Consider the following 25,139-nt stretch of genomic DNA (forward strand, 5'->3'; position numbering starts at 1 on the left):
TCACATTGGGGCTTTGACTTCGGGATCCAAGAATGTCCATGTGTTGGAATGGACTTCTTTTCGTTTCTGCCCAGCTTGCCGTGCCAAGTTCCCAAGAACAGATTTGTACAAAGTCTATTAGTTGTGCCTGTCACTGGATCACTGAGACGAATCCTGTGCAGCATGTCTGGCGTTCCGCAAAAAGATCGATGCTTCAGAACCAAAGGGCACGATGCATTACCTCAGCTAATATGGTACAGCGCCAGGGATAGGAGGACACTTCGAACAGGTGGAGGGGTAATTCCAGCAGAAGCCGAGCAAGTCTTGCGCCAAAATCATAGAGGCGCCATCTTCGGAGGACGCTGACTTGGAGTCTGATGAAGCTGACGGGCCCCCGCTGGGTCAACACCAGTTACCGAAGACCGCAGTGAGTAGCGATATATCCTATTCTTCCGAGGTACCCACCTCGAGCTCCAGTGCCTCATCTAATGGCGCCTGGCTGCCTCGGCCTAATGGCCCTGGCCAGCACAGAAATACTCAATCTGACCTGACGGTGAAGTCCACTTTGAAGCGTGGCCCCTCAACATCTGCCTCCGCTTCTGCACTGTGAGAAAACGTCTCAAAACCCACCTGAAACCCTTGCCTTACCTCCTGCTCCACCTCCGTGGTTTCTGTATATCCTGCGACATGACAACGAGAGCCAGGAAAAGATGCAAACACTAAAAAGGGACTCTTGTTTAATCCCTCAGGGTGGAGACGCAGCGATTCAGAGGCCAGACCAACTATGTACCAAGGGTGTGCTACACCGGGGCAAATCGGATGCAAGAGAGGGAGGAGAAAAGGAGACGGGAACATCGACTAGGGACAACCAGGAAGTGGAAGAAGACGCCGACAGTGAGAAGGACGCTGTTAGGGAGAGCACCGACCAGGAAGAAGATGCCGGTGAGGAGGAAGATGCTACAGTTGTAGCAAAGGAAGTCACCCACAGAGACCTTGCTGGAAAAGACGCCACCACTCAAGACGCTGAAGACTGGGAGCATCCTGACGTCTGTTCCGAGGAGTGGTGGTTCCCGGAAGAAGCACAGGATGCGCCGCAACTCTGGAGATCGTGGCATCACAGGTTACGTGATAAGGTAGAAGGGGCGAAGGATGGGTATCGGGTCAAAACAGTGGGTGTGAATCAGAGCTCCACTTCTCCCCCCACCCTTATCTCACCTCACAATGGCCTAAACTCTCACCAAGGACGCGCACTTGCTTTTGTCCTTATGTGATTTTTTTTTTTCCTCCTTCTTTTGCGCACCTTTTCTCTCTGCCTTGAGTCACCCCATATCCCATAAAAAGGGGCCTCCTAAGGAATATCAGGACACTAATAAACAGCTGGTGAAAAAGAGAAAGGAGACCTGAAAATCTGAGTCACAGTATGTGCATGCATGCTCTCTCTCTTTTGTTTGCCCACTCCCTACAGCACAAATTCCTCCACTTGGGTGTGGTGAAAGAATATCAGTAGGTATAGCAACCATACTTACTGGTTGTTTTCTTTTGTGTTGTTCCACCCCTCTGCAAGCTACTTGGGACCCCTCCTCCAAGACGTAGAAGCGCCTAGAAGAAACCAGACGAGAGAGGACCGTGAAGAAACGACTGTTTATTGTATGAACCCCTAAAATAGTATATTTAACTCTGGTGTTGGAACCAACCCGATTTTTGCAACTATCAAGCGAAAAATATAATATCCAACAATAATCCTATACGGCCTCCTCGCTTCTGTTTCCGCCCATCCCTCTGACAGGCACCTGATCCGAAGATGCCCTCTCTGCCGCACTCTGAATCGAAATATTCTGAAATCCACCTTGGGGCACTCTGGACGCCAACCTTCCATGGCTCCATATAGACCATGATCGGAGGAGCTCAACCAGCCCATCGTGCAGCGCTACAGCGAATGCCTTGATGCCAGTCAGCAGAGGATCCACATACAGCCAGGCACAGGCTGGATTATAGCTAAGCCTGTCCATTCACCCAAGGACTCGGTCCCTCAAAAGAAGGGACTTTTGAGGAGGCCCTCAACCCTCCATCGGAGCCACCGTGCAAAAAGACTCTGCCCAGCAACAGAGGTACCTCTCCAATAGTGCCTGGCCCTTCCAAACATCATTCTCCTCTTCCCTCTCCTCCTCCTCCTCTGTCCCCTCCTATTCCCACCTCCCTTTACTGTCTGTGAGCCCTCATCCACATTCGGCACAGATCTTTTCACTTAGAGGGTTGCGACAGCCCAAGGTCGCCCTATGACTCATATGATCCACCATGTGATCCCCAGGCTTCTGACCCTTGGGATGACTACCAAGTAGACACTCACCCAGATTTGTACCAAGCCAAACCATCTCCCCCTGATAACACAACCTCATACCATGATGTATTAGATAGGGCAGCAGCTTTTCACACGGTTGAGCTGCACGTTCAGCCTGAGGAGGAGGGTTTCCTTCTGATAACCCTTTCCTCCACTCAAAGGTCCCTCCAGTACCTATCCATGTTGAAGGGCATGCTATGACCTGCCAAGGACATCTTCAATGAGCCTGTGAAAGCAAGAGTTATTGCGCCCCAGGTTGATAAGTTCAAAGCTTCTCCATCAGACCCCGCCCCCACACACACATTACAGGCCAATTAACCCCTGATTCATTGGTTGTACACACAGCCAGGAAGAGTGCAAACTCACTGGGTACAGGGGATGATAGGCCCCCTCCAGACCGGGAGAGCAAGAAAATATATGCGGCTGGCAAACCTGTTGCAGCTCAATCTGTCACTTAGTGGCCTATCGCTAATTCCACTGGTTTGATCTCCCAGTATGATCAAGTCCACTGGGATCAGATGGCAGATCTTATCCAACACCAAACGTGGGCATGAGTTGGTGTTGGAGGCGAGATCATCTCCAGCTCCAACATTAGCTGCACTTTGGACGCTGCTGACACTGTGGCGCACTGCATTAATTCTAGCTTCCTCCTATAGCGACATGCATGGCTCCATTTTTAAACACCTCCTTAATGTATTTTTCGACAGCAAGCATCTCTTTGGCCCACAGGTCGATGAGATGCCTGAAAAAATAAAGAAGGATACTGATATGCCTAAACCCATGGACGCACTACATACACCTAGTGCCAGATTCTCCATTTGCCCTCCCCCCGCCCCAGTACTATGGCGCAGCCGTGACCCCAGAGACTTCCATCACCTATACCAATCACCAACAGTGAACCCTTTCACAAGGTTTTTACAGGGGACGATCTAAAGGGAACAATGGCAGAGACACTGCCGCAAAACTGTGATGCTCTCCTCCTTCCCCCCCCCCCTCCAACCAAACAGCATCAGTCAGGGTCAGACTACATTGTCCACAGAACACCAGCATCTGCTCCCAGGAGATGCACACACTACTGGCAGAAAAGAGGTCATAGAGCCAGTGCTGATGCAACATTTCCGCAACGGTGTTAACTCCCTATACGTTCTTATCCCCAAAAAGGATGGCTCCCTCAGACCCATACTCCACTTTCAGCCCCTCCACAAGTACATTCTGTCAGAACATGTTCATATGGTCACACTTCAGGATGTAATTTTGCTTCTGCGGCAAGACTATTTCATGACTGCTGTCAACTTGTAGGACGCCTATTTCCATATTCCCATCCACCCAGCCCATCGAAGATTCCTGCGGTCCGTGGTGAGTGGACTGCATTTTCAATTAAAAGCACTGCCTTTTGGGGTTACAACAACCACCAGAGTATTCACCAAGGGATTACCCATGTTAGCCTCTAATCTCAGTTGGTGCTGCATGCATGTATTATTTTACCTCGACGACTGGCTTATCAAGAGTGCCACGCAGCAGTAATGTGTAGCGCACACACACAGACAACCATAAACCTCCTTCACTAGCCAGGCATCACCATAAATGTAGCCAAATCCCCCCTTCATTCCCTCCTAGTACACCCTTTCCTCGGAGCTACTCTAGACTGAAGGGTAGGAAAAGCTTACCCCAGTCTTGCCAGGGTTAAAACATTCCAGAGCTTGCTGTCTCTTTTTCAGATGGACCATCGGGTAAGGGTCAGGACAGTCATGCGGTTGCTAGGCATGGTGGCATCCTGCTTCGCAGTAGTTCCTAATACACAGTTACACAGTCATCCTTTATAGCAATGCTTAGCGGGGCATTGGTCTCAAGCGGAGGGTGTATCTGAAGATACAGTGTTGATTTGTGGCCATACACTTCGCTCTCTGCAGTAGTGGAACACAAAAAACTGTTACAGGGACAGTCTTTTCTAGACCCAGTTCTGTAGGAGACCATTATTACAGAAGCTTCGCTCACCGGAAGGGGAGCACACCTACAAGATCATACAAACACGTGGCCTATGGACGACTGCACAGCAAAGGCTTCACACGAACAACTTGTAGTTGCTGGCTATTCAGTTTGCTCTCCGAGCATTCCTTCCTCTCATTCACAAAGAAAGTTGTGTTAGTCCATACGTACAACACCACATCCAAGTTTTACCTGCAAAAGAAAGGGGCACACCTTCACCCCAACTGTCTGCTATAGCACAGAGCATCTGGCAGTTGGTGATACATCACAAAGTGCATTGGTCATCCAGTACATTCCAGGTCAGGACAACGACTTGGCAGATCTGCTGAGCAGGACGTATCAACTCCACCCTCAGGCTCTACGTCCTTACTTGCACTGTCGGCAGTTTCCTCAGATAAAACTGTTTGCCACTGCTGAAAATGCAATATGCCCAAACTTCGCCACCAGACTACCACACCCACAGCCGATAGGCAATACAATATGGCTGAACTGGTCAGGGATAGTTGTCTACACTTTTCCACCTCTATCGCTCCTACCATTCGTAGCACTAGACATTGTCGGTTACCTTCTCCACCTTCAACAATCATGTCTTGCCTACACTTCTATCTGATTACATCTAGCTGCTATGGCTGCTTACCTACAAAATAGACAACACACTTTGCTCTTTAGGGTATCAATCATCAAGGCTTTCATGGAAGGACTTAAAAGGGTTATTCCTGTCCTGGATGCCTCCTACTTCGGTGTGGAATCTTAACTACTTTCTTACTAGGGTTATGGGGCCTCCTGTTGAACCATTACACTCTTGCCGGTTGCAATTTCTATTGTAGAAAGTAGCCGTCAATTTCCTCAAATTAGTTACACGCTCTTACCTTGGAAGAACGTTTTTTTCAGGGTTCATCGTGATTGGGTGGTTCTCGGAACCAACATCAAATTCCTCCACAAGGTAGCCTTTAGCTTTCACCCTAATCAAACAATTGAGTTGCCAGTCTTCTTTCCACATCTAGAATCTGTAGCAGAACGTGCTTTGCATGCCTTAGATGTCAAGAGTGTTAATGTACTACTTTGACAAAACAAAAACATTTAGCAAAACACAACTATTTGTGTCCTACCTTCAGCCACACGGGGCGTGCCATTTCCAAGGTGGGGGTTGCACGTAGGCTTGTCAAGTGCATGCAGACTTGTTACGCTAAAACTAAAAGGTCTCTGCCTGTCCTTCTCAGGCCCCATTCCACTCGCAAGAAAGGGGCTCTAATGGCTTTCTTAGGGAACATACCACTAGCTTACATCTTTAAATCAGCTACTTCGTCCACTCCTCACACTTTTACCAAGTGCTTCTGTGTGGATGTCCTGGTTAGACAACAAACTAGAGTTGGGCACACTGTTTTACGCACATTTTTTCCAGTCTTCTGCAACATCAAAAGGCTAAGCCAGCACTTTTGGGAGCAGTGCTTTACAGTCTATGCATAGCATGTGTATCTACAGCTACACATGCCACAAACTGAAAATGTTAACCTACCTTGTAAGCATATGTGCGTGGCATGTAGTGCTGTATATTCACATGCGCCCGCTCTCCTCCCCTGAAGCTTCTAGTCTGTTCCAGATGATCTTACTTCTTTACCTCCATGGTCATCTTTACGGTATCTCTCCGCTCCATCTAGATCTTCGCCTCCGTGCGGGGAGAAAACGATCTGACTATGGAGCCGATGCTCATGCACAATACCTACAGTAGGTGAAGTCACCACATCTTGTGACTCAGCAAGACTTCTTTGAACAAAATCAAGTTCCACACTAGATGGCAGGAGTATGCACAGCATGTGAATCTACAGCTCTACATGCCACAAACAGATGCTTACAGATTACACGAACAGATGCTTACAGGGTAAGTAACATTTTCCTTATTTATCATGATACATTTAGGTACTTAAAACTATGACTTGCCCATTTCAATGCAGCCGAGTTTATAATTGTACCGTATTGCCCAATACTCTGAGCATTAGCAACTGTTAATTGCCTACCACACATTACTGGGCCGGGCCTTATACAGCGGTCATTATTAAGGGAAATTGCAGTTAACATCTGTTAATACCCAACAGTTTATGGCCTATTAACATCCGTCCCTAAAGTCTCAAATCAAATCCAGATTAAGACACCAGGTGGCATGTCTGTTCTATGCCCATGCTGCACACTCCAGGTATTATGCAATGCGAGCAACAGAACAAAATGCCTGTATTCAAAGCCTTCCCATTGCTTACGCCAATGACAGCATGCCTTCGCCTTTTTTGTTTTGCAAACCCTGTAGCACTCCCTCTTCACTCAAGGATATTTTCCTCTCCCTTCTTTCGTACAGTGAGCCAGCAGCTCATAGACCGCATCTACGAGTTCCTGGAAACCAAAGGACTGCAGTACTACACGAAAAGCATAAACTGCATCAAAGCCTTCAGGCAAACCGCTGTCAAGGTAAGGAGGCTGGCCGACTCAGTCTGTCTGAATGATGAAATGTCAGAAACAGGCAATACCATAAGTGTTTTTCTCATATTTGCTAAAAAAAATAATTATGAAAGATGTACAGGTACTCCGCAGAGTGTCTTTCGCTCCTTCATAATTAACCTGTTTTTTAAACTTTTTTTTCTTAAAATTCAACAAACCATTTTAAATGTATTTTTTCAACTAATCAAGGTTTTTTTGTTGTAAACAATATACAGCACAGTGAGGGCGTTTCAGTTTCTCTAATTACTTCAGTGTATGGGTTGTCAATGTTAGCAGTTTTGTACCTCCTGCGATATAACATACCCGTCTCCCTGCGTGGACTCGCCTATGAAGGAGAATTAATAGAGTGAAGAAAACCTTGGCTCTGCTTCCAGTGCTCAGTAATAATCTCCGAACCCTCAATGCATTCCTTCCTGGAAATACTCTGTAGTCCCTGAGCTATGAGAGCCTCTCGCTTAACCAGGCAGGATAGTCGTTTCCCACATTTGGCGCCCTCAGCACGCCTTTTTGTCTTGTTAGCTCTGTAATTCAAACTCCTCCAGTGCTTTCTAAATTGAAAGAGCCTTTCCCTAATCTCTGTTCGCCCAACCCTCTCCTCTCAGACTGTGCATATACAGTCTCTAATTCTTGGACCCACTGTTCTAAGTGTGCCATTTCCTGTTCAATTATCGTTTTTGGCTGCGCAAGTCGTCCAAAGCGACCTTAAAGCGTGTGTGAAGCTGTGCCCTACTGTTCTTCAAAGTAATGCCTTATTTCTTCCCTAACCGTCCCTCTAGACACTGGGTCCTCTGATGCAAAGCCTTGCAGCTTCCAGCTGGGTATTGGAGTGTCATTCCCCACCACAAACAGTAGGCTGTGACCGGATAGGTTTGATCTCCTTTATGCTTCGGTGTAACGCCCTAGTACATTAGATATTTTCTAATCTTTACTACAGGTCTGGGACACTTAAATAATAAGAATATTCCTGGTTGGCAGTGTTAAATTCTCTGAGGGTCCACCATTTCCTTTTCAGCCTCCCAGTTTTTCGGTGCCAGTGCTACTTGGGGCGCCAGAAGCGGGGTTAAGATGAATCCACCTGGACATCGCATATTCGGATACAGTCCACTCCGTTATTGCTCGTCTCGCCACTGCATCAGCCAATTGTCTCTTTAGCTTAATAAGTAAGCAGACCTGGTCCATGTTTAGCATATGTACATTGGCCAGTAGGATGTCTTCCCCATCTGGTCTGTTCCGCAACAGCACACACCTGCCTTCCATATCTAGCGGCACCTGATTGTGGCTGAAGGATATCCCAGGTTTCACCCAAATCAGTACAACTCTGGCGCATGCAGAAAATCTTGTATAAAATAAGTGCCCTCTCCAACGATTTTTCAATTTCCCACCACCCTCGTGTGTGACATGTCTCAAGTCTGAGTGGCATGTGTACCCCACTCTGCTTATGGAATGGAGATACCTTGTTTCTTTTAGTGGCATTATATACAACAGTCCACATCACATAATTATATTTATGTTTCTACGGGATAGTTCTAAGCACAGATTTCTTATCTTGTGAATACAACCTTAAACCCCACTTAGTACACTCTTAGTGGTATACAGCCACCCGGTGGGCGGCAGGAACAAATACTTCCCGTAAGATTGGCACAACATCACATCCAACACAGAAGAGGTAATGGAGGAATGCTAGCAATAAGTTTAACCACTGGCAATAGCTCAGGGTAGCATTCCAACCAATCAGTCTTTGGCCCGCCATTTCGGTCTTATTTTGGTCTGTTCATTCCTATTCGAGCAGGGCCAAGACTGCTTTCCATATGGCTGGTTCTAATCTGAGGTTGCATGGTGGGCAAAAGTACAATTGGTGAGAATGCTACCCCGAGCGATCCCTAGTGGTTAGACTTATTGCAAGCATCCTCCCATTTCCTTTCGCGTATTTGATACAACTTCACATCTGACGAACGGGCGCTGCAGATTGTCCAACTGGGTTACATCCTGATATTTCTTCTTGGCCTGCCACTTATGGTGGAGCCCCTGTCAAGAGAACCATTTGTCCACTTTACGCCAAAAGTGCAGGCTCTTTTGGCATGAAGAGCCATAGAGACGGTTCCAGCATTGGAAGCAGGGATTGGTTGTTATTCCTGTTACTCCCTGGTGCGGAAGAAAGGCAGAGGCCTCTAGCCTATTCTAGACCTCTCAATTCCATCCTGCACAAACACAAATATATTCAAGGTGCTCACTTTGGCCCATGTTCTTTGTGTCCTGAATCTTGGTGGGTGGTAGCATTGGACCTGCAGGGCACTTATTTTCACATTCCCCATCTGCAGACTCACAGGCCCTAACTGCGGTTCAGGGTGGGTCACGGGCAATTTAAGTTTGCTTTGCTCTATTTCAGCCTCACTAGTACCCCTCGTGTTCAGAAAGGTGATGGTGATTGTGGTGGTCGTTGCCTGTCTGTGGAGGTCGAGGGTACCAGTCTTTTCTATTTTAATGACTGCCTGTTGACATCTGGCTCGTCAGAGCCGGTAACAGACCACTTCCAGACGACAGTGAGCCTCTTAACATTGTTGTAATGTAATGTAATATAAGGTAGATTTGTAGAGTGGTTCTGGTCGCCCGTGATGGTATCCAGGCGCTGATGGGGGTGCTCGATCAACCTTCCAAGGTCATATCTGGCTGCAAATGATCCGCAGTGCTAGCTGCTTGACTGCAATTGGACCAGTGGCAAACCACTCTCCCTGCCCCACCCAAAACTGACGGTGGTGACAGAGGCGTCACTACTGGATTGGGGAAGCCATTTGGGAGAGGTTGAGATCAGAGGTCTCTGGACTCGGGCAGATACCTTCCTCCACATCAGTTTATTAGAGCTGCCGGTGATTCAGTTGGCAATGAAGGCAATCCTACCAACCATCTAAGACAGGGGGGGGTTGCAGGTTCTCTAAGATAAATCCACCACCATGTGGTAATGCAATAAACAAATCAGAGTAGAGTCTGAAGTCTTATGCGAAAAGGCTTGTCACCTCAGGTGCTGGCTGATCATCAGAGTGGTTCAGTGGTACCAATCAACTTTCCGGCACCCGGGGCTTTAAGTGAGTCAGGTCTGTCCGGGTCTCAGACCCGGTAGTAACTAAAAACAGGCATTGAAACGGTTCCCTATGTTTGTCTTTACCTAACACTGTTACAAACACTGATACATTTCTGAGCAATGAATACAGAAAAACATTATAGTAATAAGTGTCAGTGATTTATTTTCTGTATGCATTTCACATGTTTAACACTCTTAGGAAATGCATGATTAGGTAAGCTATTTTCAGGATGCTGTTTTTCTGTATTTTCTTCTTTTAGGTTATTACTGGTGTATAGTGCATACTTTGAACTGAGTCCACTTGAGGTGTTTATAACAGCCCACGATTGGGAGCTCTGGAGTTGAGGTTGAAGGCAGTGTGAGTTTCTTATAGCGCCTGTCATTGGGTCTAAAAGGTGTACAAAATACATAGTCATCCAATTTCTTGCCTTTCTGTTGAGCGCACAGAGCGATGGGTATGCATTCCAGTTGCAATTGTGATTCTGTGCACGTGTTTGTTAAGAACTTAAACAGCTGTCACAAAATTGACAAGGCGAAAAGAAAACGTGTTTACAAGCGAGCGGGTGCGTTCAGAGGGTGGTGAAGTGAAGGAGATGCGAGGAAGTGAAAAAGAGGGTGAGGAAGAGGAAAGAGGAGGTTTGTGATATAAAGATGGAGATGTTACGAGAAAAAGGGCATGCGTTTCTAACATAGAATGAACCAAACGGGAGCAACGGAGGCACTCCGTAGACCACTACTCCTATCTCAGCCTCAGTAATGTTGAATTCACAGTTTAGCAATTTCAGAACGGAAACATTTTTAAAATTAATTAGTTACACCAAAATCATTGTTTCTCATTTATCATAGGCTGCCCATTGGCTAAGCCAATAGTTCTGGATAGTTTTAGGTGTATGTCATTTGGTATATATCAGGATGCAATACCAGAGAGCTGGGAGAGGAAAGAATATGCTGATCGAGTAGATCACTATAGAAATCACAGTTTAGTTTACGTATTTTAGACATAAACACAATACAAATGTGGGCGGCACGCCCCTTTTAGAGCCCCTCCCACAAAGTCCTGTCTGCCCCTGTAGGTGTCTAGGTGTCAGCTTGAGCTTTTATCCACTCTCCTGTCTGTTCCTAGTCTGCCGTGACTATGATCTGAGTGTCCTCAGTGTAGGAGCGGCAGCCCAGCTTCAGGGCGGCGATGAGACGCGGTTCACTCAGCCTACCCTTTGGAGACCTGCAAGGTGACCTGAATAGCACTCATTTCACTCTGCGCTCTTCTTACAAGTTGCTAGCTGATCGTCGCCATCTGTTGTAATCAAGAATATCTCAAGGCAAAGTTGGTATTCAATGAAATAAGTATTTTATTCAGAGCGCAGAGATAACGTTGGTGTCCCCACTGCAGCCAGCATACAACTGACAGTAGAGGAACACAGCTGTGAGAAATCACATAGCAACGCTAGAACACACAGTAGAATCTTGCATTTAAAGCGCCATAACATAAATGATGTATTATAACAAGTTCAGAACATAACCGAACCAATGCTAATGGTTCTTGCTGCTGACGTACGTTGTAATGGTTACACACAGGGCAATACCAGATTATTTTTCCTTATTATATGGTACTTTTCATTCTATTTGTGAACTTGATTTGGCCCTTATTTACTTTTAGTTGTGTAATCGCGTGATTAGTTGTACCCTACCCTTTCGGACTTTTGAGAGCAAACCTTGATTCTAGGGTGCAGCTGGGTCCTATATCCGTTGGCTCCGGTGCTGCTGCTCCTTTGCACTTGAAATGGCTGTGCTGGTGCTCTCTTGGCTGAGACCCTAACGCTCATGCTGCAAACATTTCAGTGGCTCTGATTATAACGTGCCAGGGGTATTTGGGAGGACATAGCTTGGCAACGGGCATAGCCTGTTTCCATCATTCTGTAATTGCTAGCCTAGAAGATGCACTCGCCATAAGAACGCAGTCCCATGGTTGAGCAGCGTCAGTGTGCGTTCCTGGTTTCCTCTTATTATTATTTTTAAATATTTATTCTCCAGTTATTTCAAACTTACAATTTAGTCAGAAAGTCATAAGTTAAATCCCCATGCTATAAAATCCACCAAATACATATATTTGTACTGTCAACCTTCATTTGTTATAAAAAAAAAAAGAGCTGACGTGCCTTACCACCTAAACCAGTACCAGATTAAAAGGATTTACGATAGAAGTCCTACATGATTGCATTACTTGTACGAGTACTCAGAGTGGCCTGAGCTAGGACATGAAATAATTAAAGAATATACAATACAAGTCCTTCGTCATTGCATTGCTCATTCAAATACTCAAAGTCCAGGTAGAGTGCCTTGCTTTAATTTCAGAATTCATCACTCAGAAAATGTAAGGCCGGATAAGAGAGTCAGCAAGCTTACAATAAAATAGCTTTGATAGTGCAAATACGCGAAGAAAAATGCTCAGTGCTTGACACAAGTTCCCTGTCGTCAAACTGAGGACACTAGAAACAAGCATTTGCAATGCGTCTCGCATTTACGCGAGTTTAACCTATTAGCATTGTAAATGACAATGCGTTTTATTTATGTTTCAAAAACATAAATAAAAGGCATTGTCATTTGTAATGCCAATAGCTCAAACTCTGGTAAATGCGAGACCTGTTGCAATGCAATAGGTCTTGCATTTATGAGAGTTTAAGCTATTGGCATTGTAAATAACAATGCCTTTTATTTATGTTTTTAAAAAACAAAACTAAAAAGGCATTGTCGTTTAGAATGCCAATTGCTCAAACTCTCGTAATTGCGAGACCTATTGCATTGCAAATGCTTGTTTTATTTTTAATGTTGGCAGTTCTGTGGCCTATACATTTGAGTGCCGTTAAAAAGGATGCTGCTGGCAACGCTCCAGAGTTTGATGAGTTATCATCATGAAACCAAATTGTGAGTTTGCGTAGAACAGCAGTAACAATAACCTGTTGTGGGGGCGCTAGGTGGCGCTACACCAAGATGGCCGCACTATCGTGAGGCTCCTGCCCGACCGGGCACTTCATCATCCTTCACACCATCCTGCCCTCACTAACCTGAAAACAGACCTCACCGGTGTATCCGGGAGAGCCTGCTGGTCACAGCGGTGTGCTCCTCGACGCGCTCCCGTGCTGGTGGACGGCGCTGTCGGCTGCGTTTTGTCCGGCGGAGGCCGCTCCCTGTGCGCGACCCGGTGTCTCGCGGCGGCGCGGACTGCTGGGTCCCGCGGCTTTGGGGCCTACCCTGGCCTAGTGACGCGGCGGCTGCCTGGGGGCTCCGGAGCTCGGGGGTGAGTGGCTCTGCCTTGCGGGCTGCCGGAGGACTGCGGAGGGCGACGGAGCTGGGAGGAGGCCTGCTCTGGAGACCCCGGCCGATCGCTGCCTGCTGCCTGGTGCTGTCCCGGACAACGAGCGCTGGGCGGGTTGAGGAGCGCCGCCTTCATCACCGCTCGCTCCCTGTCTGCCGCGCGGCACCTTTCCGCGCCGGACCGCCCCTGGGCTGTGGGGGGTCCGGTCGCCTGCCCGTTCTGCCTGAAATCAGCTGCTGTACCCTACCACGTTGCGGGGCCCTGAGCTGGGAGCCGGCCTCTGGAGCCCTGCTGAGAACTTGTCTTCCCTGCGCCGCCCTCCGCGCCGCGAGGTGACGGGCGCCTGCTTTGGCCCTGAGGGGCGAACGTTGGTTCTCCCGGTGGCGAGCTGCGAGCGTAACGTGGCCTGTACTCGCTCCTGCTGTGGAGGGACCCTGGGGCTATGCCGCGACGGAGTCCCCCGTGCGCCTGACAACTGGTAGGCCCTCTGGCCTGGACCCTTCTGCCGCCTGCGGTCTCCGGCCATCTCCCCCCACCGCTCTTGCTGCCTGCCTTGCCGGGTGTTGGCCCGCTTGCCCTCGCGCCCCCCTCGGGGCCCTGGATACCTTTCCTCCTGCCTGAGGGCTCTCTCCTGCGCTGGTCACTGCTGCCAGGGGCTGTGGCCCACCTGCTCCCGGGAGGTCCATCCTGCTAGTGCCCTCCTCTGGACCGCGGACCGTTACCCGTCTCCGGTTGGACTCCTACCGTGTGGTGCTTTGGGACGGCGTTCCCCCCCCATACCTTACCCGGTCTTCCCTTCAGGTGGGATCGCGAGTGGCGGGGTGGGTCCCCCCCCCCCCCTCGGGTCGTGCCATGGGACGCAACGACACCCGCCAGTCCAGGCTGCCTTTTGAGACCAAGAAACCCCCCCCCCCCACCGCCGGCGCCCGGGGCGGGTGGCGAGCCTTCGTCCGCCGAGGCCCCTGATGAGGATTGGAAGTCTCTACTGGTCGGCATGAAGCAAAGCCTCTCGACTATTGACTCCAAGATTGACACCATCACTACCCGACTGGACGGGGTCGTGGCCAAACTTGATCAACATGACGCCCGCCTTCAGGAGACCGAGGAGCGGATCTCTTCCTTGGAGGATGGCGCCACCTCCGCAGGCAAACAGATGTCTCAAATGGACCGGCTTCTTAAACTAATTGCGGACAAGAATGAGGACCTGGAGGCCAGGTCCCGTCGAAATAACGTCCGCCTTTTAGGCCTTGCGGAGACCACCAACACGGGGAAAATGGAGGCCTACATTGAGAACCTCGTGATTGAGTTATTTGGGAAAGACTCCTTCTCCCCACACTTGATCGTTGAAAGAGCGCACAGGTCCCTGGCGGCCCGCCCTCCCCCTGGGGCCCCTCCGCGTCCCATTATCGCACGATTCCTGAACTACAGGGATAGAGATGCAGTTCTCCGCCGAGCACGGGAGATAGGTACAGTGCGACACGGCAATGCGACATTATCATTCTTCCCTGACTTCACTGCATCAGTACAAGAGTCTCGACGCAAGTTTGCTACCGTCAAAAAGAAATTACAAGCCCGTGAGATCCCCTATGCTATGCTCTACCCTGCGAAATTGAAAATAACTCATCAAGGCAAACAACTCTTTTTTCAGCAGCCACAGCAGGTTGAGGACTTCCTTAAGCGGCATGGGAGAGCAGAGACTCGAGAGAATGAGGTGCCGCACCGCTCCAGGTCGCCCTCACCGATGGGACAGCAGGACTGACCGCACTCGCGGTGGTATCAGGGTAATGTACACATGCAGCTCCAGGACTCTCCTGATCCAACTACCAAGCATACCGGGTGAGGTAACCCTCTATTAATATAAATGTCTGAATGGATGATTGCTTACTTCAGTGCTCGGTCACCCACCTCCGTCCCACGCTAAGAGCCCGGACTAGCCGTCTGGATTCTTGTGGGTGAAAGTAAGGAGTTGGGTGGCAGGTTGGGCGCCCCTAGACACTACCCCCCCTACGGGCGAGCCCCTCTACACCCTCCCCCCTAGCGGGGTAGGGGTTGATGTCTTACTATTTCCTTTTCCTGGGTTGGTTTTTTAGGGGATGGGGAGGGATGGGTGGGACCAATATTCCTGGCCAGTTGGGGTTGCCGGTGTGGGAGGGACTCAGTTTCGATGTTACTGTTCTCGAGCCACTGAAACACGAGTGATGTCTGTGCGGAACGGGGAAAAAGGGAAGGCACCTCGAAGGGTCCTTTTTGATTGTCATGCTTATTTCATTGTGTTGTACCATGCTGTGAACAACTGTAGCACATTACGGGGCCGGGTGCGATGAAGGATGTAGGGGGCACGGGGCCTATGCAACAGTTTAAGCTGATCTCCTGGAATGTTCGAGGACTAAATGACCCGAGAAAGAGACGCCAGGTCCTGGGGTACCTAGATAGGCAAGGAGCATCCATTGCCATGCTTCAGGAGACGCACTTACGGCCCGGGGGGGACACCTCATTTGCGTCACGCTGGGCTGCATGCAGGGTGTTCTCGTCCTACTCAACTTATGCTAGAGGCGTGACGGTGTTGGTGCGGCGCGGGCTGGGTTTCATACCAGCGGGAACCGAGGTGGGACCCTGTGGCAGATATTGCATGATTTGGGGGAGGCTCCACTCTCACACTATACTGTTCGCTTGCTATTACGGCCCCAATGTAGACGACCCGGCGACGCTTCTGAATATGTGGGGAAGATACGGACACTAGGCATATCCCATGTAATCCTGGGTGGAGATTTCAATACCGCACTTCGGCCCGCCATGGACCGCTCACACCCCCAGCCGTCCCACTACTCGCATACCCAGCGCACCCTGGCTAATTTAACAGACGAACATCTGCTGATTGATGCCTGGCGACACCTCCACCCCTCGCTTCGGCAGGGCACGCACTACTCTGCTGTACATTCCACTTGGGTCCGCATCGACTATATATTTCTATCTCCCGGCCTTACCCCGTGGTTGGTCAAGGCGAGTCACCTAGCGCGCACATTCTCCGATCACTCCCCTGTGTTGGTCTCTCTGCACGTTCCCCTTGATGCGTCCCCATACCTCAGATGGCGCCTCAACCCTGCGCACCTCACAGACTCAGTGTTCCTGGCAGAAATGGAGGATGACATCACAGACTTCTTTACCCGCAACACTGGCTCAGTCACCGAGTTCACTACTGTATGGGAGGCTTTTAAGGTTACTGTGAGGGGGTGGTGCATAGCGAAGGGTGGGGGGATCCTCAAATGCCTGCGCGGGGATGTGCATAGACTGGAGGCTGAACTGCTGCTACTAGAGCGCGAGCAGGCGCTGAACACACAGGACCAGGGGATCGCAGCGCGCCTCAGAGAAAAATTGAATGAGTATACAGACGCGGCTGCTAAGGAATGCAAATTTCTGGGGAAGCCTTACGTTGTGAGGGTATACGGAGAGGGCGACCGATCCGGTAGAGCACTGTCTTCGGCGGTGCGGCAGCCACGCTACCAAAATTACGTGTCCTCTCTGCTGGATAGACATGGGGTCCCGCAGAGGGACACTTCTGCCCAGCTCCGCGTCATTACGGAACACTACATTGGTCTGTATACCTCCGGTAGACAGACCCCGATTGCACTCCCCGAGTACCTCGATGATACCGCAGTAGCCTGGTTAGGTCCATCCCAGCAGAAATTTCTGCACCACGAACTGGAGCTGGACGAGATCAAGGACGCGATAATGTCCATGAAGTCAGGCAAGGCGCCGGGCTCGGACGGCTTGCCGATAGATTTTTACAAAGCCTTTATCCATGTCCTTGCCCCTATTCTAAAGCAACTGTTTTACTCTGCCCTTGAGGCGGGTATCCTGCCGGGGACGATGCGTGAGGCCCTCATCACCTCTCTGCTGAAGCCGGGCAAACCCCCGGAGTACTGTGACTCGTATAGACCCCTCTCTTTGTTGAACACGGACAGTAAGATACTCGCGAAGGTCCTCGCAACACGGCTCAATTTGCTGATGGAGCGCCTCGTTCTTCCCGACCAAGCTGGGTTTGTCCCTAATCGGTCGACTTCCCACAATCTTCGTACCCTGCAGGCGGTGATGCAGGACATCGACCCCCACTGCGAGGCGGCGGCGGTCTTCCTGGACGCCACCAAGGCGTTCGACTCCCTCGAGTGGGATTACTTATTGGCCTTGTTGGAGCGGATGGGAATTCCCTTCAACTTCCTGGACTGGATCCGGTTGTTGTACCGCCGCCCTAAGGCGGCGGTCCTGCTCAATGGATCCCGATCTGCCCCATTCCTTATTCACAGAGGAACTCGTCAGGGATGCCCTCTCTCACTGGTCCTCTTCGCCCTCGCTATTGAGGCGCTTGCGGCCAAACTTCGCCAGCACCATAAACACCGCTCTCTTATGTACCCGGAGCGACAATTGCTCATTGCATTATATGCGGACGACATGACGCTATACGTTCATAAGCCGCGAGACAATCTCAACCCATTGCTGCGGGAGGTGACTAAATTCGGGGCCATATCGGGCATACAAATAAATTGGGCGAAGTCTGCGTTATTCCCCCTGACTGACAATACTACGAAGTTCCCGCTAGATTACCCCTTGCTGTGGGAGTCGGACGAAATAACTTACTTGGGGATTAAGGTGACCAGGAACCGGGACGCCCTTCTTAGAGCAAACTATGGTACGGTCATGGACAAACTCTCCGACAAAATCTCGCAATGGAACCATCTTCCGCTGTCCATGGCAGGACGCATCTCCCTGATCAAGATGGTGATACTTCCCAAATTGTTGTACCTTTTCACCAATATACCATATAGCCCAGGGGAAACCTTCTTTCGGACCCTCAATTCCCAGCTGTCCCGCCTGGTTTGGGGCGGGAAGCAGGCCAGGATCGGGCTGCGCACACTCATGTTGCCCTATCATCAGGGTGGGCTCGACGTTCCGAACTTTCAACGCTACTATGATTGCGCCCAGGGCCACTTTGCGGTGTACTGGTTTCACCCCCCCCCTTCATGGCACACCTGGCAGTGGAAGACGGGTTTATGAGACCCGAGAAACCCGCCGGGTATCTGTACACGGAGACCAGAATGGGGACTCGTGACCCCACCACGGTAGATTGCACCGTACAAGCCTGGAAGCGCATGGCAGACTGTATGGAGGTTAAATTTCTGTACTCTCCACGTATGACTTTGGCCTATGATCCCAGACTAAGTATTACCCGCGAGGAGCTTGGACGTCGGTTGCTCACGCGGCTGGCGATCCATACATGGGGCGACCTATACCACCAGGGGACCTTTCGTGCTGCGTCCCACTTCTTCGGAGACAACACCCCGTCGGTGATGGATACATTCCTATACACTCGTCTCCGGCAAAATATTTGGGCGGTCACTCCTAATTTCCCGGATGAGCCGGACACCGTGGCGCCTTTGCATACCCTGCTCCAGGCGACCGCCCCGACGCACGTGGTCTCGATGTTATATAAACATGTACAGGTGGCACCTTCTCTCCCCCCTCTTAGGGCGCGGACGGACTGGGACAGCGATCTGGGTGCCTCAATGACAGATGCCCAGTGGGAGGAAAGCTGCTGTCACACCAACGCTGTGACGGGCAATGCCCGCCTCCGCTTGATACATTTTAAGTACTTACACCGTCTTTACTTCACTCCGGCTAAATTGCACCGCTTCGGACTCCGGGATGATGATCGCTGCCTTCGGTGCCGCCAGCCTGGAGCGGACTTCATACACCTGGCATGGTCATGTCGGACCGTGGCTGAGTATTGGATCGCGATCTTCGCGGCCCTGTCTATAATGGTTGGGATGGACATATCCCCGTGCCCAATGATTGCCCTTCTGGGCCGCTCCTGCCCCTCGTTAAAGGCACACCGGAAATTTTTCTCGTTGGGACTATTACTGGCTAAGCGTCATGTGGCATGCAGATGGGGACGGGGGCAAGCGCCCAAGTTCAAGACCTGGCTGGCCACGATGTCAACCTGGCAGGAACACCTACACAGCTATGCTGACCTCCTGCCACACCGATCCCGTCCCAAAGACCTATGGGGACCACTCACGACATATCTTCTGCGCTCTCAAGCCTCGACTGATGGAGGGAGGGAGCTTCGGGAGGATTCGGAGAGAGACATGCCGCCTACCCCGCGCGGGCCAGGGTCTCCCCCCACGGATGGTCGGGGCTGATGCATCACCTTGCCCCCACTTGCGCCCTCCCCTTGCACCACACTCCGCGCGCAGCGTCCCCGCCTTGCCTTGCCCTGCCTTGCCGCACGCTTTCGGTTGTGTCTACACGCCCCGAGTCGGATGCTCGGGATGGATGACCGGAGGCTCTCTTGCTTCCCCTGATCCCTAAACAGTGAGATCCTGATTCTTTAATGGATCGTGCAGCATGGCGTTCTAGATGGCGACACTGATCTCTGGCTCCCCGACTCGCTCATATTATCCCCCCCCCCAGCGCAATTGACCTGGCTATACGGGGTGGCGCTGTGCCGCTATGTGCGCCTACTCCATTCTTCAGTGCGCCTTGCCGTGCAGCGGCCCTGCGCCTCTCAGTCCTTTCTGCCACATACTGTGTATGGTGGACACACCCTGGGAGGGAATTGAAGTTTGATGTTTTTTGTGGCTCCTAAGTTGGTTATTATAGATAAACGAAACCTCAACTATTCACTGTCGACTTTGCACCGCTTTGTCACTACACGTCCTTGCATTTCTGTGCGGTAAATGTTTTAATTCGCTGCCGGCCCTTCAGGGTTGTAGGCGTTTAAGCTGTGTTAAATTATTGATCATCGTCATACAATGTTCACTGCTCATTATACTGCACTACCGCTCCCGGCCTGCTCATTCAGGTTGTAGGTGACAAGCTGTGTAAGATTTGATTGCGCCCAATAAAGGTTTTTTAAAAAAAAAAACAATAACCTTTTGTGACCTGTACACCGTTGCTCAAGTGTGTCTTGGCACTTCCTGATGTTATTTTCTCCCGAATCCACCATATGAGGTTTAGAGATTTCAGAAGGTGGAAGGCCACAAATCTTTTTTTTTTTAATCCACGTTAAAGTACTCCACTATTGTTCTTACCAAGTTATTGATTGTAAGAAGAGTTTCAATTGTGAAGGGAGAAATAATGGGATGTCCCTAAGTGAAGCGACCACTCATGGAGTGGTGTAGGAAAAGACCTTTCTTTTATTTATTTTCCCTCACACACCCTAGTGGTGTCATGCTTCATCATCGGGACACCGCGACCAGGCATTGTCGGCATTTACGTTATGTCAGCCATTTCCAGCCAAGTTCATATCGGGGTTTGACCATCATGTAGAACATGTACTACATCTCCCATAATTCCTCTCATCAATAGGACGCGTAGTCACCTCCTCTAGACATGCCGGTCCACCGCTGACCATGCACTTCGTAATGATACAGTATTTCTGAGGTACATTCAGTGGAGGCAGATTTTTTATTCTGTCCAGGTTCCCCTTTTTTTCTAAAAATGTATTTCTATGTCACTGCACCGACAGCGGCATTCACGCCAATCACGCGTGATTTTTCTCCTGTACCCGAAAATGATTGCATTTCATTCGGGACATTTAAACCACTCGCGCGCACTTGGCCATTGCTCACAAGCCGATGGAATCTGCGCCACACAGGTCATTAGCAGGGAGAGACCCGGGAATCCGTGAGTGTTTTGCTTTTTGGCTCAATAATTTTAACAAGGTACGCTCTTCCACTACCTCCGCACGGAGATTTTGCCGATTTCGGACTTAGAGCTAATACGTTTCCCTTGTTTTGTTTGTCTCCGCATACATAACTATTAACCCCTTCCATGCTCATGACGGAACGGTTCCGTCATGAGCCACGGTTGAGCTGTGCTCATGACGGAACCGTTCCGTCATGGCCCCGCCCGCGCTCGAACCCTTCAGCACCGCGGCGGAATTCGCCCAGCGCTGAAGGGGTTAAATTTCTTCCACCGTTTGATGGACCGGTACACATGGTCATTCCTTTTAACAAACAACGTCCAGTAACAGAGGCATCCCCGTAAAACCGTGACTCCACATGGATTACTATCACTCTCCAATCGGGGTAAGATGATCAAAAAAAAAATTCTTAAAGAAAACTTTATTATACTATCGAGCGGTATGAATGACGGCGAGCGAGTGTGTGGATGGTTTCAAAACCCTGACTTTGTCACTTGGGTTTAAGGTACACTAAAACAAAGGCAATTAGCCAGTACGAGACACAGAATGTAAGAATGCGGGTACTCTTGGCGTAAGATATAGCTTCTAACTATTACACTATATCGCAAGAGGACTACTAATTTTCACTGGGAGAATGTGAGGTCACCTCTCACGTGGTTGTGATATGCGTCCGAAATCATGGTGATCTGATATATGTCCTGTTATGTGTTGTGTTTTCTCTTCTTTCCACAGATGGAGTGATTCAACGTTCTATTTAATAGCGACATACAAAGGAGCAGCTACCTGCCCTTTTATAAATAGAATAGGGAAATTCCTTGTTCATCTCATTCCAGGGGGGGACACAGCCCTGAAGAAAGTCCTAGCACCAATTCCTTTTGGGCACACAAGGACTGAAACATGTTGGCCCTAGGGTCTTAGGATCATAATTTTCCAAACGACCCTACTGTTCATTATTTTTAATATTCCTGTCAGACCCAAAAATAAAGGGATACTGGGGTCTGACGTGGATTTTTAATCTTTATCCCCCTGGCCAGTTATACTATCTAAGTGCTCCCTGAAATATTGGTCGAGCCCACCGCGACTTATAGGGGTCGTGGTGTTCCGATGATGAAGCATGACACCACTAGGGTGTGTGAGGGAAAATAAATAAAAGAAAGGTCTTTTCCTACACCACTCCATGAGTGGTCGCTTCACTTGGGGACATCCCATTATTTCTCCCTTCACAATTGAAACTCTTCTTACAATCAATAACTTGGTAAGAACAATAGTGGAGTACTTTAACGTGGATTAAGATTTAGAATCAGGAGGGTGTACTTCCCCTTTTTCTCCTCTTGGCCCCTCAAACATTCAGGACCTCTCGGTTCTGTATATTTAGTGTGTAATAAAACACGAATCTGCTTTAACATTTCTCAAGAATTCTCTGTCCAGTATTATCACCCGAGTCATTCCCCCAGTATTTTAAACCTGTCCAAAGAATTTGAGCAATAATCGGCAGAAACAATTACCCGCTATCGAACAAAAAGTCCAGCTGAAGACGTAATTGTCATTTCTTTGAAGTCACCGTGATTCATGCAGTATTAGTCACAGCGCCTGTTAATTTACAGAAAGATTTGTAATGCGCCAAACGGTTAAACTTCGCCTGGAAATGTTTTGCCATTACCCCAACCACCCCCAGTCCCCCCTCTTGAGCATTACTGGGAGTGTTAAAATAAACTTCAGATTGGCCTATTGGGAGTCAAACCTGTAACCAGCGAATTACATAAGGTCGCTGGCACAGTGGGTTCCTTACACGCTGAGCTATCACCGGCAGGCGCACAGCAAGTGGAATCATTTTAGGACTGATTTTTGTCTAATAACATGACATTCAGTTTTTTTTTTAGCACGAAATGCGTTTGCAGCCTCAAATTTAAAAACACTCTAAATTCTGTATTTACTCTAGTACTAGCATCTGAGGATTTTAACTTCTACGACTTTTAGACTGGAAATATGTAAACATGTATGTAAATGCTGGTAGCTATACAAACGGATTTAGTCGTGCACGGTGCCCAAAGAACACGTGACAATTTGTATGATAGAAAAACATGATGGCAGTCGATGCAAGGGAATAGACAAAGTTCTACGAGTTTTAAAGGCGCTTTGAACAACTTTATTATGCAATAATGTTAGGTTTTTTTTGTCACCAGCTGTCATGCCGATACAAAAAAAAAGTGTGTACTAAGGCTCAGTGATCTCTGAAACGAGCAGCCATTGCTTCAGGTAATAAAACAAGCAGCGTCCTTCCCTGTAACACATTCACCCCCTCAGCTTGGCGGACGCCAACAATGATAAGCTCAGCCGGACTAAAATCATTTTCTTTAGAAGATGCGGATGCCGAGAACAAAAAACACTAAAGTCAGCCACATCACCTAGCTAAAAAAAAAAAGCACTTTATCTTCCCACGCATACAAAAGAAATAAAACAGTGTGTAAACATGTAATATACCTGGTGTTCATGTAAAGCGCTCCGATAACTACTTTGCATTTTACCAATGCGCATTAAAAACCGGTAGGGAGAAAAAGGAGGAATGCGGAGGGAGGGGACAAAAACGGGAAGAAAAAAAGGAAGACAAATATGAACAAGCGAAAGCGCTGCCAGTGTGAAAAATAGTGAGTCCATCTCATGCCGCGAGTAAAGCATCCAATCTCCATGAGCACATCTTCTGTCCGTCCGTGTGCACATATGGAATCCGTATTGATTCCAAAAGGCCCTCGCATGGCGAGAGCGGCGCATGCACGCGGATTACGTCAGGCGAGACCTAAAAAACAACAAGGTATAAAGAATAATAGCTTTCCATGTACAAATACTCTGGAAAGAAGTTCTCAGTGGTTGGTCCTGGCATCATTCCTCATTCGGAATTGAAAGGCGTGTACAATAGAAATCATACATGACTGGCTTACCAATGCACATACTCAGGAGAGTACGGCAGTGTGCTTTGTCTTAGAGTCAAAAGCATCACTCAGGACATGTTGGACCAAGTGAGAAAGACAGCAGAATTACGATATATTGGCTTTGATGGAACATGTATCTCAAGGAAAGGTGCTTGACTTGGTTATCAAGTCATCATACTAAGAACCATAGAAATAAAAAGTACAGAGCTTTTAGCGTAATTGCTGTCCTATGCAAGTGCTTCCATCATGGGGTCCTCCCCTCCATCATGGGGTCATTCCTTCCATCATGGGGTCCTCCCTTCACGGGATCCAGAAAGGAAGATGTCTGTTTACAAGAGGTCACTGAAGTTAATACTAAAAGCATCCAAGAGGCGAGTGCAGCACACTCGGTTATGTCCTGCAAATGAATACTTGAGTGCCAGTGTGTTTCGATCCTCCCAAGTCAAAAAGGAAGATCATCCTGGACTCATTCTAGGGTCATCCGATGACTTCAGCCAGGCTATTCCTGTAATTATCTGGGGAAGTCATCCCAAGCCATCCTGAAGTCTGCCCACAGGGAGAAATATTTAAATGAGATGACTCTTACTGTAATCACAAAAACTACTCCAGGATGGTGTCCTGATTACTTCAATTAAAAATGCGTGATGGTCCTTTACAACTCCAAGAATACTAATTGACAACTGCAGGATGAGTGTGAATTACTCCAGGATGGTGTCCTGATTACTTCAATTAAAAATGCGTGATGATCCTTTACAACTCCAAGAATACTAATTGACAACTGCAGGATGAGTGTGAATTACTCCAGGATGGTGTCCTGATTACTTCAATTAAAAATGCGTGATGATCCTTTACAACTCCAAGAATACTAATTGACAACTGCAGGATGAGCGTGAATTACTCCAGGATGGTGTCATGATTACTTCAATTAAAAACGCGTGATGATCTTGTACTTCAAGGAATACTAACTGACTAGTGCAGGATGAGTTTGAAATACTACCGGATGATTTCAGGACAACCTCATGGTTACTGTTTACAACCACTGGATGATTTGCTAACATCTTCAGAATTATTATGCATTACTGTAGTATGATTTTATGACAACTTCGAATTGGAGTTAATGTACACAAGGGTATTGGGAAAATACTACGGGCATCACTGCCTAACAACCAAGAGTACTCCGTGGAATTATTTAGAAGTAATCCCAATTCGTAACATCCAAGAGTATCCACTGGATGGGCACTCTTGGCTATTGCAAATGGGCATTACTTCAGAATGGTTTAACCCCTTCGACACGCATGACGGAACGGTTCCGTCATGCACGTCGGTTGCGCTGA

The 25,139-nt window shown here is 48.7% G+C and overlaps 1 protein-coding gene across 2 annotated transcripts in view; it reads left to right on the top strand.

Moving 5' to 3' along the window:
- XRCC5 (X-ray repair cross complementing 5) overlaps nt 1-25,139 on the top strand; it is a 519,003-nt gene that overhangs the window by 437,932 nt on the left and 55,932 nt on the right. For both annotated transcript variants that reach the window (XM_085649958.1, XM_085649959.1), the window contains exon 17: nt 6,651-6,760. In XM_085649958.1, the coding sequence (XP_085506084.1) occupies nt 6,651-6,760 (110 nt within the window). The remainder of the gene's footprint in view (nt 1-6,650; nt 6,761-25,139) is intronic.

This window comes from Triturus cristatus, chromosome 3_2 (assembly GCF_964204655.1).
Source record: "Triturus cristatus chromosome 3_2, aTriCri1.1, whole genome shotgun sequence".
In the NCBI taxonomy this organism is placed as follows: Eukaryota; Metazoa; Chordata; class Amphibia; order Caudata; family Salamandridae; genus Triturus; species Triturus cristatus.